Source organism: Schistosoma mansoni, chromosome 4 (assembly GCF_000237925.1).
Source record: "Schistosoma mansoni strain Puerto Rico chromosome 4, complete genome".
NCBI lineage: Eukaryota > Metazoa > Platyhelminthes > Trematoda > Strigeidida > Schistosomatidae > Schistosoma > Schistosoma mansoni.
The window spans coordinates 19276244-19295021 of record NC_031498.1 but is presented as its reverse complement, the minus strand read 5'-3'; the positions used below and the strand labels follow the sequence as shown (position 1 = coordinate 19295021).

Sequence of the window (18778 nt, the reverse complement as noted above, 5' to 3'; positions counted from 1 at the left end):
TTTGCTTCAAACTCAAAGGCTACCATCGTATATAAAGTATTTGGCAATTTAACATAATTTTAACCTACAATCACGAGCAAACGTAATTAAGATGTTTCGAAGTAGTAGCATTATTGAATGGTCTGGTAATTCCTAGGGTTAACCAGTACATACTCGTCTAGTTACGACTGTAATAACGCAAGTAAGAAATAAGATTTTACATACAAGTAGTTTCATTGTATTAAAATTAAACAGTTAAGTATGTACAAAATAATTTTTACTTAAAAGAAATATTATAGTACTCTGCCTATGTTTTAGTAGCCAGACGAAACAAAGTTTATTTAGTCCGTTAAACAGTTTAAGTAAGCGACTCATAACTTCATCAAAATGCTCGTTGACATTGGATGTTTGTGAGTAAAATTACTCAACATACTATCTTTGTATTTCCAATTCCTAGCATAATATGTATAAATAGAGAAATATCCTACGACAAGTGGATGAACAATTTTTATGTATATATGACATAGTAGAATTATGAGCATGTTCCCCGAGAATAATTGATTGTTCTGCAATCGAGGAGTCCTACTAAACACAAATGGAAGTGTATGTTCAATACAGTTATATTTTACATTCAAAAAGACAATAGCTTATTAATGATTATAAGTAAAAATCATCTTATTTTATACCACATAGTTGATTACAGTAAAGAATTACCATCACAAGTATCCATCATTTCAGAAAGTTTATGTCTTTAATCTATTTTACACTAGAGAATGTTCCAAGAAAATTTGTAAAAATCGTTTCAAATATCAATTAATGATCGCTCATTTGCATCAGAAAATACTTTTGATCATTTTAATATGGATCAAAATTTTCCCATCGTATAATATATTTACGGGATGAATTATATTCTAATTGCCTCTTGATTCTTTAAAAAAACGAATAAAGAGGTTAATATGTCTGTAGCACGTTATATCATGACGTTCACTTGGGAGCAGGAGCGACCTCAAACAACTACACAACATTCATGACCGATAAGTGCCTCTGAAGTGAGAACACGGTGTACTGGCACAACAGATATATTTTTGAAATTGAAAGACACGATTCGTGTAGAAAAAGTGAAAGTTATTACAAAATAGTTTTACTCGTTGTTCTGCAGGTTCAGATCGTGTAGGGCTTGTTCCTCTTCTTCCAGTGCATTTACTCTTTGTTGCCATGCAATAAGAAAAACAAACTCGCATTAGTAACATTGCATGTAATGATTTTTAATACCGTTACATGTCAATTACTATGTAGATTTCTCTTAAATTTCACAGTAATTAGCTTTGTAATGAGTTATTGGCTTTTTCTAATAACGCGTAAATTCAAATATTTACCAAATATTATCTAAACAATTAAAATAAATCTCCAATAAGAAAATTTATGAAGATATCTGTACATATAGAAGATAAATACCACAGAAGTTTGAACAGACTCTTATTGAATGAAAACTTAATACATCTTAGTAATAGTCAAATCTAATATCTTATTATTTACACTAATTTTTCGGATACTTTCGTCAACTAAAACCTTCTGAGTAAAGATAGGGATCTTTGGATTAAACATCTGAAGTTGAAAAGTTATTAAATCATACATTTTTTTTATAAATTATTACGAATTCTACTTTCTATTTATTATTTGCACAAACCATTTCTACAATTTTTTCATCCAAGTTATATATATATATATATTACATAATATAAATAACTCTGCCTCTAGCTCCTCTGGGGGCTACTGCCGGTCCCAAGCCCGTGTAAAGGAGGAGGGTTGGGCATGGAGTTAGCGACCCCATTCCGTAGAAAACCAACTCACTAAAAAATTGCTAACCAGAAAAAATTATTCAAGTAACATAATATAAATGTTTAAGGGACTATCGAAAAACTGATACGATTTAGATTTTCTGAATTTTAGAATTAATTTACCAAATACAAAGTAAATAAATATTATCAGAAGGGGGTTTTGTGGAGATTTTAGTAATTTAATATAGTTGAGATCATGAGTTAATTGAAGCTAGACCACCATGGAAAACCTGGAAGCACTGGACTGCTGTTTCGTTCTATTTCCTGGAGTTCTAGTGAGAAGCAGTAACCAGTGGAGTTCAACCAGGTCTGTTGAGAGATATAAAACTCAATGAAGACATTGGTGAATAATTGCTCAATTTCGTAGATTGGTTGAAGTTAGACATTAACAGCGTTGGATTCCGGCTCAGTGGTCTAGTGGTTAAGCACTCGCGCGCGAGACTGTTAGGTCCTGGGTTCGAATCTCGCGAGGCGCGATAGTGGATGCACACTGCCGAGGAGTCCCACAATAGGACGAGTTGGCCGTCCAGTGCTTCCAGGTTTTTCATGGTGGTCTAGCTGTAGTATCAGTTTATATGTTCAGCCCATATACTTTATTCTAGCTACTGGCCAAGCCAATTCACCCATATATTATGAGTCATATTTTGATCTTGTTAATTATTCACTTATTAACCTCGACTATATTTTTATATGAGCGCATATGTATGCACACTTCGTATCTTATTCATTATGTCTGTCATTCATTTTTGTCTGACTATAAATGTTGATTAACGCTTGCTTAAAATGAGTTGGCTTCTCCGCCATCTCCAATACGCATTATTTTCGCTTCACTCTCGAGTTGGCTTCCCAGCCATCTCCACAATGCATCATCTTTGCTTCACTCGCTTACACTTGCTCCTGTGCTCACAACTTTCTGGTCTGCATCAGTTATCAATAAAAATGTAGTTGCCGCTTCTCTTTGCCTTCTGATATTATACACCGTTAAGATTGGTATAATGACGGTTATCAAAGTAAACTGCCTGCTATAAATACTGATTAACGCTTGCTTAAAATGAGTTGGCTTCCCCGCCATCTCCAATACGCATTATTTTCGCTTCACTCTCAAGTTGGCTTACCAGCCATCTCCAATGCATGTCTCTTATGTTTCGCTCGCTATCATTTGCTCATGTGCTCACAACCTTCTGGTTTGCATCAATTATCAATAAAAATGTAGTTGCCGCTTCTCTTTGTCTTCTGATATTATGCACCGTTAAGACTTGTATTATAAAGGTTATCAGGGTGAATGATTAAAGAAGCACGGCACTACATAGCTCCAATTGGCTCATGATCTCAACTATATAAAACTAAATATTATTTTAATCAAACTTAATACATCATTTTCAATGATGATAAACTTTCTCTTGTTATTTGTCTTAGCATAAATTAACTCATCTCTACAATTCGATGAAGTTATCTGAACTCAGTGATTTAATCGCGAATTATTTATTTCAATTTATTTTTTTTGATTAAGTAAACTGTTAGTCATTTATGGAGAAATCTTAATAACTCATTTTTATTTACAAACAATGAAAGGTTGGCACATTAGATGACTCTACGTTTGTTACATATTTTGAAGTTCAGATAGATTAAATTTCTTAAGGTAAGTGATAGGTGAAAAGTATAATCGACATAGGCCATTGTTGTAATTATATTATTCAGTTGGCATAGGTTACTAGACACTCATCTTTGGTTGTATCAGTACTAAATATAGACATATTAACTGAGTATAGATTGCTTAACATTTTTGCTCTATCCAATACGATCTTCTAAATCTTCTACTGCAAGGCATTCCACTTTTGACTGGTGTTGCCCATAAGTGATATGCACCACAAACTGAACATAGATATAGTAACAAAATCTAAAACAGATCACCGCTCAAAATCTAATTTGATAGTCTAAAATTTATCTATTGGAGATTTATAAAAAAATATAATTTTTATTCTTACATTAAATCAGCAGCCTAATAAAACTTGTACTCTGAAAATATTAAATCTCAGTTAAATTGGGCTACCATATAAAGTAACGAGATTTCTCGACCAGATCAACATAATGCAGTATCAGTGAAACTTACCAAGGTTAGGCAACAAAACAAAGCTGTACAATTCCTTTAAAATCAACATCCATTAGTAAAGAAATCACAACATGAACTGTGTTAAGTTTAGACATATTGTTATGGATGAAGTGGACTGGAATATTAGGAAAACAGAAAGCTTCTGTCAATGTACGATGGACATATCCGTTTACCACTTGCTTCGGTACATTATCTTGTCTCAAATTAACGATATGCGATGAAATTATCCCGAAGCTAATTTGAGAAAAATATATCATGATTCTAACAAGACTGTTTGAGTGCTTATGATCTTGTTTTCTGGAATCCGAAGAAAGATGAAAATCTTATTAACTTCTTGGTTTCATTAAACTAGCTAGCGAAATCTCTGAAAAATTATAATAATCACTTTCTTTCATTCTCGTTGCAGCTTAATTTAAAAATTTATTTTCGTAATTAGTTAATAAAATTCAATAACAATTCCGCTTGATATATTACTATTTTTGATATATAGTCCTTTTAATTTTCTTTTTGATGTCCTTTTAATGTAATATATTAGGTCTGAAAGCGAATAGAATGTGCTTATTCATTGAAATAACATTCTATTTGTAATTACAGTATGGTTTGGAACCTTAAAACTGTATGCAACGTTCGCGTGCGAGACCAAAGGTTCTAGGTCCAAGTTCCGCATGCGGGATCGTGAATGCGCACTACTCATCAGTCCCATACGAGGGTTGAACGGTCGTCTAGTGCTTCCGGGTTTTTAATGGTGGTCTAACATTCATCTATTCATGATATCAATCAAAATTCAACAATCTCCACAACCCTATACTGAAAAAAGAAACAAATCCAACTATGACACAAAAACGTTTAGACTTTAGTAGCAATTTCTCAAATGTTGGACAAATTTACCATTGAAATAAATAACTATCATAAAAATTTCTTTTATACAATTCTAATTCTTATTAACAAAAATTTCACAATTTTTTTATTGATTTAGTTAGACAGACAGATGAGGCACAAATCTTCAAATTCAACCTTTATTTCACAATAAAATAAGTTTTTCTGTAATCTTTGTTCTATTATTGATCAATTGTATACCAATCAAAACACATTTCTTAAAATATCCAAGTAATGTAAAATAGGAAAAAGAAATGAGAATCATTTAGAAAGAAAAACCTAACTGTTCAACCCCTCCCCCCCCTTATTCACTATACCTTACCTATGTTCCCTCTTTTCAATCTACTGAAATATATATATGTGCACAATTGTTAACAAACATTTTGTAAATCATGTAGAAACTGTATATAAATAAATTTCGTAATAATACATGAACTATAATCATCATTTAATTTTATTACCATAGAGATAAATAGAAGACTTCCTTTTAAAAGAAATTGATTTACATATTTTTTTTTTGGTTTTTCATTTACTAGAATATAAACCATAAGAATATTGTGAATAGTGTTTCGAAGTTAATTAATCCTGTTTACTATTATTATAAACAGATTGTTTCTGTTGAACATAACCATTAGAGAATAGATCTTGCAAATATTTCTTCTGAATATCTATTCTTTCATTCATTATGCCTTCTGAAATTTGTCCAAAATGTCAAAAAGCTGTTTATGCTGCAGAAAGAAAGATAGCCGGTGGTAAAGCATGGCATAGTATGTGCTTAAAATGTGGTAAGTTATTTTTTGATAACATTGATTGATAGGTATTGATGCTTTAAAGAATATATTTATAAATTCATTTAGTATTGTTTGCTTGAATCTTCCCATCGATATGTTAGGACTGCAACTGGTCAGTCTGTAATTGGCATATGTGCATACTGTGCGTATTGCCTCGATATTGCCTTAATTCACAAGCATTATAAGCAAAGATGGATAATGGCTAGTAGTGAAATCGAGGACGCGCGTTTCGCGATGGCGTTTGAAGCGAAAGGTACTGGGTTCGAGTCCCAGTGTGAACATCAACTCTGAGATGCAGGCCCACTCAGCTGACGAGTTCCAAATAGGACGAAACGCGCGTCAAACTGGATTCCACTGCTAGCCACTATCCATCTTTGCTTACAATATATTTATATTTTATACCATTAAACTAAACTACTAATTTATAAGATAGTAGGATAACTAGTGTTTTTGAGTTTTTATTAATCGTAAATTATTCATTAGAGTTGATCATTATAAACAGTAAATTCATTGATTTAAGAAAGAATTCAGAATTTAAAGTCGTGCTGAAGAAAACATGTACTTTTGATTTAAACTGGTTAGCTTTTTAATGACTAAACGTTACCCCAGTGACGTACTAATTAGTGCACTTACCTTTCCACGTAAAGATACTTTGGGGTTGTATGAAAATACACTTAATCAAAAATAATGACTTTGTTTTAAAGAAATATATATTAGTGATCCTGAGAAAGGTGTAAACACATTTCGAATGGATCTACTTGAGATATAGCTGAGTTTCTAATCATTATGAACTTTTCGATAATAAAAACTAACTTATGAACCTAGATTCCATTTTCCGCTCAACAAAATCATCTTTCTAAATTATTGAATTAACATTATTAGCTAAAAGATAGAAATATATGTATATCGATTGTTTAGGGCACTACTGGCCGATAAAGTCTCATCATAGATGGTGGATACTAAGAGATGTTACAACTCAACACTCATCCTAATCATGTACTCTTGGAAAGACAGCTTGATTAGTTAAAGTGTATTGAAATTGAGTGTCAATCTTCCTAAAATGTACCAATAGAAGAGATTCATGTGATGTCGACTAAATTCCAATGTATTTTTACGGTATGATACCGAGTATGTCTGTGAACTATAGAAGAAACTGTGTTCGTCTGTTGACTAGACCTATGTGACAGTAAACTTATCAGTCGTTTGTTACTTGAAAACATAAGGACAACCATATCATGTTCTAAGTGTATTAAATGAATAGTGATTACATTTGTATGAATCACAGTTAAGAGAAAAACAATCCGAAAATTTTCAAAAAAATCTAGATAGTCTTCTGTCAGCGATTCCTACTCATTTGCGTTGATGTCCAGGTGCAACTTGTAAATAAATCTGAAGGTGAAATTGAGAGTCATACTCCCCCTTTGATTAACATGTTGACCAAAGAATTATTTTGTGAAACCGCTTTATTTGATGCTAGGAAGGTTGACCACTTCTAAGTTTTTTTTCTGCACTTGCTAAAGCTTTTGCCATGGAACATGGTAGAAGTCGATAACTGATTTACGAAATCCTATATATATGACACTATGTTTCTAGATCAGTAGATTATAAATGATATTGTCCCTAATTTTAAAAATATGTTGTTGAGTGATCTGAGCAGATGATTTCTACAGTGTTCGACCAGAAAGTACCATTAGTTACTATACTAATCAAACAACCATTCACATTTTGTATAATCCCGTCTTGGTTAAACTTGACTTAATCTATTCTGTGTGGATGCTCAAGTAATTGCACAGGTGTGTAGTAAAGTTACTTACTTTGTTAGTTATGTAATAAGCAAAATGTAGGTTAAAAGCAGTATCGGATAATTTTAATTGAAAACTTTGAAGAAGTTTCGTATAGTTGATCTAAAAATGTTTAATAACCAAAATGTCAATAAGATCTGTCATCTATTGCAAGATGAACAGCACTACCAAACTTTTGAATAAACAGTACGATGTTAATACTTTTATGCTTATTAAAAGTGTTAGTAATTAAGATTCATCAATAATGACTCAAAGTCTAACCTACCTTATGATTTGAAATTTAATAACCAAAAGACTAAATTTGAAACAGAATACAAAGCTTTGAAATCTAGTAAATTACACGATATCTTCATGAATTAAAGACATTATAGGGCTGTGGAAATACAACCTACCATATTACCAACATTGAATAATAACCACTCAATTGTATCCAACCTTATTTTCAGGGTTTCTCTCGATCAATAACTTAAACCATTTTTTTCAAGTGAACTGATGTCAAAAGACAATACAACTGATCAATGGATTGGGTTTTATTTTCTTAGTAAAATTACCCATTTATAAACAAAATATTAAACATATAATAAACAGGATGATGTGTTACTTAACAAAATAGTAGTTGTAAGGTATGCGTTGTATAGTTTAATTATGAGTTAATGAAATCAAAATATCACTATAATACCCATCACTTGAAAGAAACGTTTGAAAATTTTACAAAGAGCGAGATGGATGTGCAGTGAACGAACAGCTTTTGTATCATGCTGAATGTGAAAACCATTCATTAAATGCTTCATTTTCAAACCGTCCATCAATTGTCCATTACATTCTTTATGATTCTCCCAATTCTCAATTCCTTTATATTTCCCCTTTATATTTTCTTCAGATCAATCCTCTCGAACATTTTTTGTTAGGGATTCTACTTTCGATTGTTGTTACATACTACTTATATGTTTCTATATAAGTAGCATACACCACACAAATACTTCTACAATACTTGTTCTTTCTTTAATCAAGTTTATAAACGGGTAAAGGTGTATGAAATAGAGATCTATTTGATGCATACTGTTTAAGGAAGTAGTAAATATGAATTCATGTACAGTTTTGATCAATGTCTTTATTCCCGTAGGCATAGATCATCTTAGTTCCAACCATTTTTACAGTATTGTATTTTGTTCAAAACATCTTTAGTACTTTAACAAATACTGTTTTTTGCTAAATATAATGTTATAAATTTTCAGGTAGTTTCTAACATCAAATCAGAGTCAAATCTGATGAATAAGAGTTTCTTTTCGTGCTCTCTAGTCAGTAAATATCTTGCTGATTTCTGTTTTCATATTTTATTTAATATCTGATAAACAATTAGTCTGAGGTTTAGGGTGAGAATTACTAATTAAAAATCTTTAAAAAAGAATCTAAATGAGTAAACTATTAATGAAGGCAGTTAATTCTATAAAGGGTATGTAGTTTCTATGCAATTAAAATGATTTTAACCCAATCTAAACATCCATGTGGTGAACTGGAGATTCACTTTTTTCTCCAGACAATCTTAATCGATAATTAAGTTAAAATGAGAATAAGTCTATTTTATAAACGTGAAAATCTGAGAATGTACCGTGAATTTTAGTACTGACTTTACGTAACTTTCTTATATGATTCATGTTTCTATCAATTCCTATAGAATGTAAGTTTATATTTAGTCAATTATCAAACTTTCTGCGCTAGTTAATATATTTAGAGGCCTGTCAGACGTACCATCATTGACTAAATGAATCAAAGTGCACCACATTCAGTAGATATATTATGATAACAGGTGGAACAAGACATTAGAACAACGTCTTTTGAGATTATGTGGAATATTTGTAGTTTAGGATAAGGATTTTCGAGGCGTTTTGTTCTCGGAGCTGGATGGTTTAGTTTTGAAGCTTTTATGGTCTTCCTCAACAATACCATCAGTGCATATATTTCAATAAAAAGTGATTAATTTGAATTCTTCACAAATTAAACAACAACTTGTTCTGTTAACTTGAAGCTTGGTTGTTGTCCACAGATGTGTGGTCATTGCTATGCCATGGCCACGACATGACTTCTCTAATATCAGTGCACGTGGACAAAGAAAAAGAAAATTAAATGATTAAGTCATCCAGCTCAGACAACAAATCATCTCCAAAAACAATGTCTTTTCTGAGCAAACTATTCCTTCTCACACAGATTATTATAAATTTGATTGTTAACTGGTAAGCGCGAGGAAAATATAATTTTCAAAAGACATTTTCGGGCATCATCATGACTGGTGCTGCTGACCATTATACATGGATCAATATTTGTTGGTTATCAGTTAGCATTAAAACGAACACTTCTTGAAACCCAGCTTGCTAGAAGCTTATGAGAAATAGCATTTAGGATTCAGTACTTTTTGCATATTAATTGTTGGTCGTTCTAACATTGATTAAATGTACTTATATCAGGATGTTACTCACAGGTAAATAAAATTAAACTAAGGTTTTATTGATGACATCCGGGTTGTTAGAACGATGGCTTACAGGGTATTACTTTTAATTAAGTCACCAAGTAAATTGATCAATTTATGGTATGAATGAAGTGTGTGACCATTTGCTTAACGTTAAGTAAACTGGTTACGTAAGCCTTTTTATTTTAGCATCCTGCAGTAACTAATACTAATGGACTTACTTCAATGGAATATATTAACAATTAGATGAATGCAGTGTTATCTTTCTGGTTCAAACTTATGTAAATCACAATTCTAAGATAGAAAGACTCAAAAAAGAAACATTCATTTATTGTTCAGTAGTATTAAATTTTCATCAACATTTAACGATTTGTTTCAGTCAATTTATAAGTAGTTCATAATTACATTGGGTAATTTTTACCCATTTTCTAAATAACATAAACATTAGTTATATTTTAAATGGTGTTTGATATAATTGGTAACTATTCATAAATTAGAATTTACATAATATTGTTTGTTTGAATCTTTCCATTGATGTTTAGGACTGCAACTGGTCAGTCTGTAATTGGCATATGTGCATACGGTGCGTATTGCCTCGATATAGCCTTAATTCACAAGCATTATAAGCAAAGATGGACATTGGCTAGCAGTGGAATAGAGGACGTGCGCTTCGTCCTATTTGGGACTCGTCAGCACAAGTAAGTGGCTATCAGGACTCAGTATCTTAGTACATAATGCGATGGCGTTTGAAGCGAATGGTACTGGGTTCGAGTCCCAGAGTTAACATCAACTCTGAGATGCAAGTATATCCAGCTGACGAGTCCCAAATAGGACGGAACGTGCGTCCTGGATCCCACTGCTAGCCACTGTCAATCTTTGCTTATTCATAAATTATTTTAGATTATTGATGTGACATGAAATCTATCTAGATAGACACGTATAAATTCCAGTGACCTATAATTAACCTATAAAACTTATCTGCAATTATTTATGTCTTTAACAACTCATGATTTTCATTCTTGTATTTATATATGTGTTTTGTTTTACTAAAGTTAATTTTTGGTTGGTTATTTTTACTGTCTTTTAATCCCTATTTATTCAATGATATTTTTCCGATTATATCAATTCCTATTATAAGTAGCCACTTACCAAGACTTAATATTAACTGATACAGCTAATGATGCATTCATATAAACACAGTATTTCTTATTTTTACAGCGTTATCATGTTTAACGTTTTTATCAAACTGCTTTGACTGCATGCATTGAACAGATGTCCGGCACTTTACCCGGAGTTGGTAAGCCCTGATTCCAAACCAATGGTATGCATGTGCTCCAGGATCTTGAGGAAACAAATGGCGTATGGATCAAATGTTGGTTACCAGCTACCATGGGACTGCATCTCCTAAGGAGGTTGAACCACTTCCTTGTAGATTAGACCTTTAGGTCAACTACTGCAGATGTAGCCCCCTAAGAAGACCATCCATGTATGTTTGGGCACCCGGGCAGTATCACAGCCCTCACACAAATCAGTGATAACTACTACTGGCCTCATTTTTATTGGTGCCCCTTTGTACTAATGTTTATGTGTTCAAATAAATAAATAAGTTTTCTTTTAAATGAATCATATCAATAATCACTATTCCTCTCTTGGGAGACATATATTTCTAATATCATAGTAAGCTAAATATAATATTTTTCTTGAAAGTAAACAGGAAGGTTTATGTGTACATTCTTAGTATACTAATATATCCTATCTTGGGGTAGTATTTTATAAAAATTTTCAGTTTCCAGTCATTACCTCCAATGTTCAATAGAAATTTGTTATCTTATCTTTAAAATTTTAAATTTGTGAACTAAATACTAGAATTATTCTTAATAGACCTATAGTATGCATTTTAATCGACTGTGAAGTCCGCTTATATATCGTTTACACACTTTCAAACTTAAAAACTTTCCATAAAGACACATTACTAAAGTATGTCTGAAGAAAACTTGGAAATTTTAGGGCATATGACAAGAACCTATTACTTTTAAATCCATGAATGAGTCTTTAGTTGTGATACTTTAAGTTATAAGCTAATGTGAACATTATGGAGAATTAGGTATTACGAATTTAATATATTTGTATTCACCAATGAAAACTATTGACAAGTCACAAAAAATGAAACGAATCTTATTTGATTCATTTTATTATTCTAAACAGGTTTTAGATTGATAACTATTTGTAATATAAAATTATCAGTATACGGTTGTAGAAATTGTTGAGTTTAGATTGATATCATGAATGGATGAATGTTAGACTACCATTGAAAACCTAGAAGCACTGGACGACCGTTTCACCATAGTATGGGACTGATGAGCAGTACACATTCACGATCCCGCATTCGGAACTCGGACCTAGGACCTTCGGTCTCGCACGCGAACGTTTAACCTCTAGACCACTGAGCCAATAACTGATTTGATTTGAAACAACTCAGAATAAATATTCATCCAGTTGGTTCCCTTTACATAGCAACAACCTGATTAATATTAAATCCGCTATGAAAGTTAACGTTATATTTTTCATTCCTGACAATCGAATAGAATATTTTTAGAATAAATAAATTGTGACTATCATTGGAACCTAGTACGCGCGTTTCGTTCTATTTGGCACTTGTTAGGTGGACATCCCAGTATCTCAGTGTTAATTTTTACACTGAGACTCAATGATTCACTTGTTATCATCTTCAGTGAAAGGTATGCGGCTCGAGTTTCAGTATGAACATCAGTGTTACAATCTGGGTAGACTCAAATGACTAGTCCCAAATAGGACAAAACGAACATCGTAGGTTCCATTACTAGTCATGATCCATCTGCTCAAACAACTTGAGACAAAATGGCTATATCAAAGCAATAAGCTCAAGATGCATATATGCCGAATGTCACTGACTACAATCCAGTTCTGAATACAAACAACGGTTTAGTTAAAACCTTCTCTTGTGGTAATGGGAGTACCAAAAAATACATTTTAAAAGCTATAGGCTTAACATTAATGAAATCCACAAAAGGTATATGAAACTATTTACTTTTATTTTCTTGTCAAATATCAGACCCTGTTTATATAAATATACACCTTATTTTTAAAGGTCTGTGCAATAAAATGTTGGACAGTACTACAGTGGCTGAACACGAAGGAGAAGTATTTTGTAAAACTTGCCATGGTCGTAAATTTGGTCCTAAAGGCTATGGATTCGGTGGAGGTTCTGGAGCATTGAATATGGATACTGGAACTCATGTTGGCAATAAAGAAACAGAAATGTCGTAAGTTTTTATAAGAGATGATATGAGCTGTGTATGATGCATTTGATGATGGGATAATTATTTTTAAATTATATTACTTATCTATGCTAATAACTATCAGACGATTCATCAATACGACCTCACTAACCAAACTATGGAAGCTTGATTGTATACAAGTATCAGGATAAAGAAAGTATTGACTTATTTATGTGCTTCATCCAGAGGTTGAAAAGATTTATATGTAAACCGAAACAACGTCTATAATAAAACATAGTCTAGGCCAAGATAGTGGATAAGATTTGTAACACAGTTGAATGGTTTTGGTGGAGCTTCTTTTTCTAAGCTGGATGGTTTAATCATGAAGCATTCACTTTTTATTTTTCTGAACGTCATCATCAACACAAAATCCAGGTAAAAATGAGTTATTCGAATTTCTTGACATATGACTAACAGCTCGTCCTGTCGTCCTTGATCTTAACTGGTTACTATTGATATTTGATCTGCCGTTGACTGTATATTTATTTTGATTTTTTCTCCCCTTGAATTAATTCCTGATCCCATATTTATTCATGAATTTTCTGATTTGTTGATAAATTTGATCGATTTCTATGTGTTTGTTGATTGCTGATTGACGTAAGTTTCAAGCTTCTGAAAATTCTCTGGTGTTATCAGTATTCTCTAAATCCAAAATCTCGAAATTTTTTCAGTCTATAATTGTTCACGCTCAATGAGCGGAGATGCATCATGGCGTTTGAAAGCTGGTTTGTGTTCATGAAGATGAAGATGACAAGGCGTCCACTTTGTCCGACCTAGTGTTTCTCACAGTTAAAACCGTTTATTTTGAAAATAATGTCCGGTTTTTATTCTTTTGTTATTTCATCCTTTAGTGTGCATAAGACTGATTGATCATTTTGCTGGTTTATACGCTAAGACCATTCCAAACTTCCTACACAATCTTGTCGTAGTTTTTGATACGTCCTTTATGTATGGTAGGATTATACATCTTTTGGTTCTCACATTCGATTTCATTTTTGTCGATAAGCTGAAATAATATTTGTTAATGGAAATTTTCCAAACTTTCGAACTTAAATTTTATTCACTGAACTAATAATTTCAACTTCACTTATCAAGCAGACCCAAAATATGTTCTTCAATTGATCTTTACTGAGCTAACTGGTGACTGAAACAAAGATATTAGAAACATTTTCAGAAATGTGGTTAGTTCAGGAGACAAGTTGAGTCTATCTCTTTATTAAAGGAAAATATACTTTATAAAATAACAAAGAGATTACATGGTATGTGAAATCTTCAAACCATCAGTCAAATTTAGCCATAAATGTCAAGAGAGAGTGTGTGATAGATTAAGAGGAAACTGGTAGCTTGAAATGATGAAGAAGTCCAACTATCTAAATATTATCCATTAACTAAACAATACTATTACTATCACTAAGCTCAGACGTTCTGACTTTATATATATAGTTCAGAGTTTACAAAAACGTGTTCTAATAATTTATTGTATATACAAATATTTTTTTAAAACTGTTAACCTAGAAATAAACCAACAGCTGGTGCAATGGGTGGTAAAGTTATACCTCCCGAAGAAGGTGGTTGCCCACGTTGTGGTAAACGTGTATATGATGCCGAAAAAGCTATTGGATGTCCAAGTGGAGTAAGTTTATTCAAATATTTTAGTAGTAGTGGATGCTACTCACAAGGTTGTTTTTTAAGTAGTGTGTAGAGGAACGTGACGTCTAAACTGCTACATTTGTCAGACGAAGTGAAGAGTTTCAGTGCATCGAAAGCACAGCGTCGGCATAACACGTGGAGACTGGATGAGAAAACGGTTCCAACTGCAGAACATACCGAATGATGCAAATGGAAGATTGAGGACCGTGTATATTTACTATATGGATACTTTGTAACTTCTCATAATAAATGTACCTTCCTCCTGCCTAATGTTATGTTTCACAGTAGTTGTAGTAGTAGTAGTACCATTATGATTCTATGTCTTGAAACTGATAAGCCTGAAACTTTATGAAAGTAGAATGTAAAAGCTTTACCTAAAAATCAAGAATTAGTTAACGATGAGAACTATTTCATTCACTGTTCAAGTAACGTGTTTGTAAACAAATTGTTTTGTAAACACTGGTACTATTTTGAAGCACAAGTTAGCAAATAAACTTGACATATTGTTAAAATGTTTGATTATCTTATACTTCTACTCAAATTAATGAAAGTAAAGATCATATAAACTAGCAGAAATTGTTAGGAAAAGAACAAATAGGTTGATATAAAGTTGAAGAACTTCCGAGAAAATTATTTGTAGCTGAAAAAAGAGATGAATATGTACAATGAAGCTCAATTTTTTTTTAACCGTATCACTTGCGCTCCTATATCAGTTTTCATATAACACTGAAAACTCTAAAAAGAAAACAAGCGAAATTCTCTTAGTTGGACGATGTACAAGTCAGTGGCGTTTTAGATAACGTTCTATCACAAAGTATCCTAGAAAATATTTTACCATAGCGTGAAAGATGAATATAAGTTGAAATCACTGCATTTTGTACAGAAACTTGAAATAATCAAATTAGACGTATCAAATTTCACTATATAAATATGTACTTCTAAGATTGATTTTTTGACTTAACTGTCCCAGTTTGTTAGAAAATTGTTACAAAGGTATCAGCAACAAGCAAATTGTAATTTTTCTCTCAAAATGTTTAATCTTAACATTAGAGAAGTTACTGTGCCGACTAACACTTATTTATTATCTAGGTAGTATTTATCAGAATCAGACATTAGATAGCATCCCAATTAGAACCAAGATGCATTGGATAACTTATTTGTTTTGTTCAGGTATGTTAGCGGTGAAGTAGTCATTACTAATGACACTAATAGATTCTTTGGACACATCACAAAATGACTCAAGTTGGCAATATGTACCATTGGATATCGCAAAACTGGCTCTGATTGTTAAAAGCTCTTTTAGAAATCTAAATTTTCTAGGTTCGATTCCTAATGAAATAATAGACTAATTTTGAGATGGCTCATACTGAGAAAATACAGCTTCCCAGTGTTCGTCGGTTTCCGTGAAACCCAAACTCAGTTTAATTCCTTACGAATACCACCTAGAAGTTAAAGTAATCTTCAAAAAATTTTTACAACATAATTATTTTCATTACTTGGAATATTTTAATGCTGCTTATACATCATTTATTTATCATTATTTTTTCTATAATTCTATAATTAGCTCAACTTTCATAAAGCTTGTTTCCGATGTAAAGTTTGCGGGAAATCACTTGACTCAACCACCTTGTGCACTCAAAAGGAAGAAAAAGAAATTTACTGTAAAGGTACTGTATTAAATATCTATCTAAATACCTATAAATATATAGTTTATGTGATTTAATTGAATGAATAACACTTATTAATTTGGTTTATTTACAGGAAAATTATTTGCTACGAATCTAGCTACAATATTAATGGTTTCTAAATATTAAAATGTCAATATTATTGGGACAATTAATACTTGTTTTCCTTTTGAAACATCTTTGAAATAATGATAAAGATTTACAAACTAACGGCATACTTTTGGTGATGTTTTGTTCATTGAGGTAGACAGTTTATTTGAGATGCCTTCATTATCGCGCTTGGTTACATCTTCAGAGCCTGCTTCATGTAGAAAAGAGCTTTTCAGTTACTCCATAAATGTTATATCAGTTTGTTTTTATCTCCTTGTTTGTGACTGATTGTCTCAGTAGATTTGATTGTATCTATAAACACACCACTATCAGATTAATTATACCATGAACTTCATTTTTATGTGTTATTCAGATTTCCTTGAATTGAATACGCTCAGTTTTTTGAAGACATCATTAGTTATGAAAAGCAATATATTCCAAGACTTTAGCTATAAACAGCTTAAGACGGAAATTCTCTCTTTTGATATTTTTAAATGTGCACTTAAAATTGACTATTATGTTATGATCAAAGATAGATAGTGGCTAGCAGTGGAATCCAGGACGTGCGTTTCGTCCTATTTGGGACTCGTCAGCTGGATGTACCTGCATCTCAAAGTCGATATTCACCCTGGGACTCGAACCCTAGTACTGTTCGCTTCATACGCCATCGCATTATCTACTTAGATACTGAGTCCTTATTTATTTATTTAAACACATACATATTGGTACAAAAGGGCACCAGATACATATACTGAGTCCTGATAACCACTTGCTTGTGCAAGGGGGTGAAGTTTAAACTCACTTGGTATTGTTTGTTTTTAATCTTCCCATTGATGTTTAGGACTGCAATTGAGGCAATATGCACAGCATGCACATAGGCCAATAAAAGATTGATCAGCTGCAGTCCTAAATATTAAGTAAACAATAGCAAATGAGTTTATTGTGTCTTGGTCACTATGATGTGTATTTAAGATCTATTTTTAATCGTTCAGTTATTAGACGAATTGAACAAGGGAATAGAGGATAATTTTGTTTTAAATGTATTTCGATATTCCAATGAGCTTTTAGCTCGAGTAGTCAAGTTACCATGTATAAACTTACAAATAAGACTACTTTCTAAGAAATAATAATAATCGAATTTTTTGTTTTATTTTTCAGCTTGTTATGGAAAAAATTTTGGACCAAAAGGTTTTGGTTTTGGACAAGGTGCTGGTGCATTAAATATGGGTTAATTATTACTCTATAAGATTATTTACAATCAATATTATTTCTAACACATTAGCCTCGGTAAAATAATAAACCCAGCCAAATACAATCGATATGTTCATCTTGCTCGATAGCCTTTTTTTGTTTTTACTTAAAATAAAATAATTTTTTTGCTTTTTAATTCTTAATTTTCATTTTAGTCAATAGTTACATTTGATTGTTATCATGAGAAATCACACACATACACACACACATGGTGTTCACTTATCTCTATCCAAAACATTTTAAAATAAACAAATAAACACTTTTTGAAAGGAAAGTGGTGTACTTTTTTATTTAAAAAAAACCTGCAAATTCTTTCTCTTGATAAACATTTTGAATCTTCTCCTTCTTCGTCTTTATTGGTTTAAAACAAACAAAATTTATTGAACCCAATGAATTATGATGCGTGTTTTCCTTTTTTTTCATCTTGTCAATAATGCAATATTTATTTAATTATATATTTATTTATACATATCAATTTAATTGTTATTTTAACACTATATTTATCGAGGTAACTAGTTGAATGTTTTGTCAATCAAGATAAAGAATTATGGAATTTTCATTGTTGAAATCATGAGTCATTTGAAGCTAGACCACCATGGAAAACCTGGAAGCACTAAACGGCTGTTACGTCTCCTCAGCAGTGCGCATCCACGACCTCGCCTCGTGAGATTCGAACTCAGGACCTATCAGTCTTGCGCCAGAGCACTTAACCGACAGACCACTTCAGTGAATTCCTATCTCACAACAGACGTGGTTGAACTCCACTGGTCACTGCTTCTCACTAGAACTCCAGGAAGTACCTCTGGAATTGACCGGTTAAATTAAAGTTAGATAATACTATCTGATCATGCTGAGTATTTCATTCAAACTTTATTAAAAATTTAAAAAAAATTTGATGGTCTTAATGAAAGTTTATAACCAAAGT

General features: G+C 32.0%; 2 protein-coding genes across 2 annotated transcripts; one reads left to right on the top strand and one right to left on the bottom strand.

The window, feature by feature from the left end:
• Positions 1-3932: 3932 nt before the first annotated feature.
• Smp_202560 (uncharacterized protein) lies at positions 3933-4184 on the bottom strand (the record flags this gene model as incomplete). The annotated part of the gene is made up of 1 exon (XM_018797093.1): positions 3933-4184. One exon carries the CDS (start codon positions 4182-4184, stop codon positions 3933-3935), a length of 252 nt encoding a protein of 83 aa, XP_018652169.1.
• Positions 4185-5254: 1070 nt separating this feature from the next.
• On the top strand, positions 5255-18328 carry Smp_087250 (putative crp1/csrp1/crip1). Its single transcript, XM_018797092.1, has 5 exons — positions 5255-5588; positions 12988-13162; positions 14693-14810; positions 16392-16494; positions 17761-18328. Exons 1-5 carry the CDS (start codon positions 5489-5491, stop codon positions 17832-17834), a joined length of 570 nt encoding a protein of 189 aa, XP_018652168.1. The 5' UTR covers positions 5255-5488; the 3' UTR covers positions 17835-18328.
• The last annotated feature ends 450 nt before the right edge of the window (positions 18329-18778 follow it).

Excerpts from the sequence above, each read along its gene's own strand:
- Smp_087250 (XM_018797092.1), top strand. The coding sequence starts at position 5,489 with ATGCCTTCTGAAATTTGTCCAAAATGTCAAAAAGCTGTTTATGCTGCA. Across the intron at positions 5,589-12,987 it reads TAGTATGTGCTTAAAATGTG|GTCTGTGCAATAAAATGTTG; the intron begins GTAAGTTATTTT and ends TTATTTTTAAAG. Across the intron at positions 16,495-17,760 it reads AAAAGAAATTTACTGTAAAG|CTTGTTATGGAAAAAATTTT; the intron begins GTACTGTATTAA and ends TTTATTTTTCAG.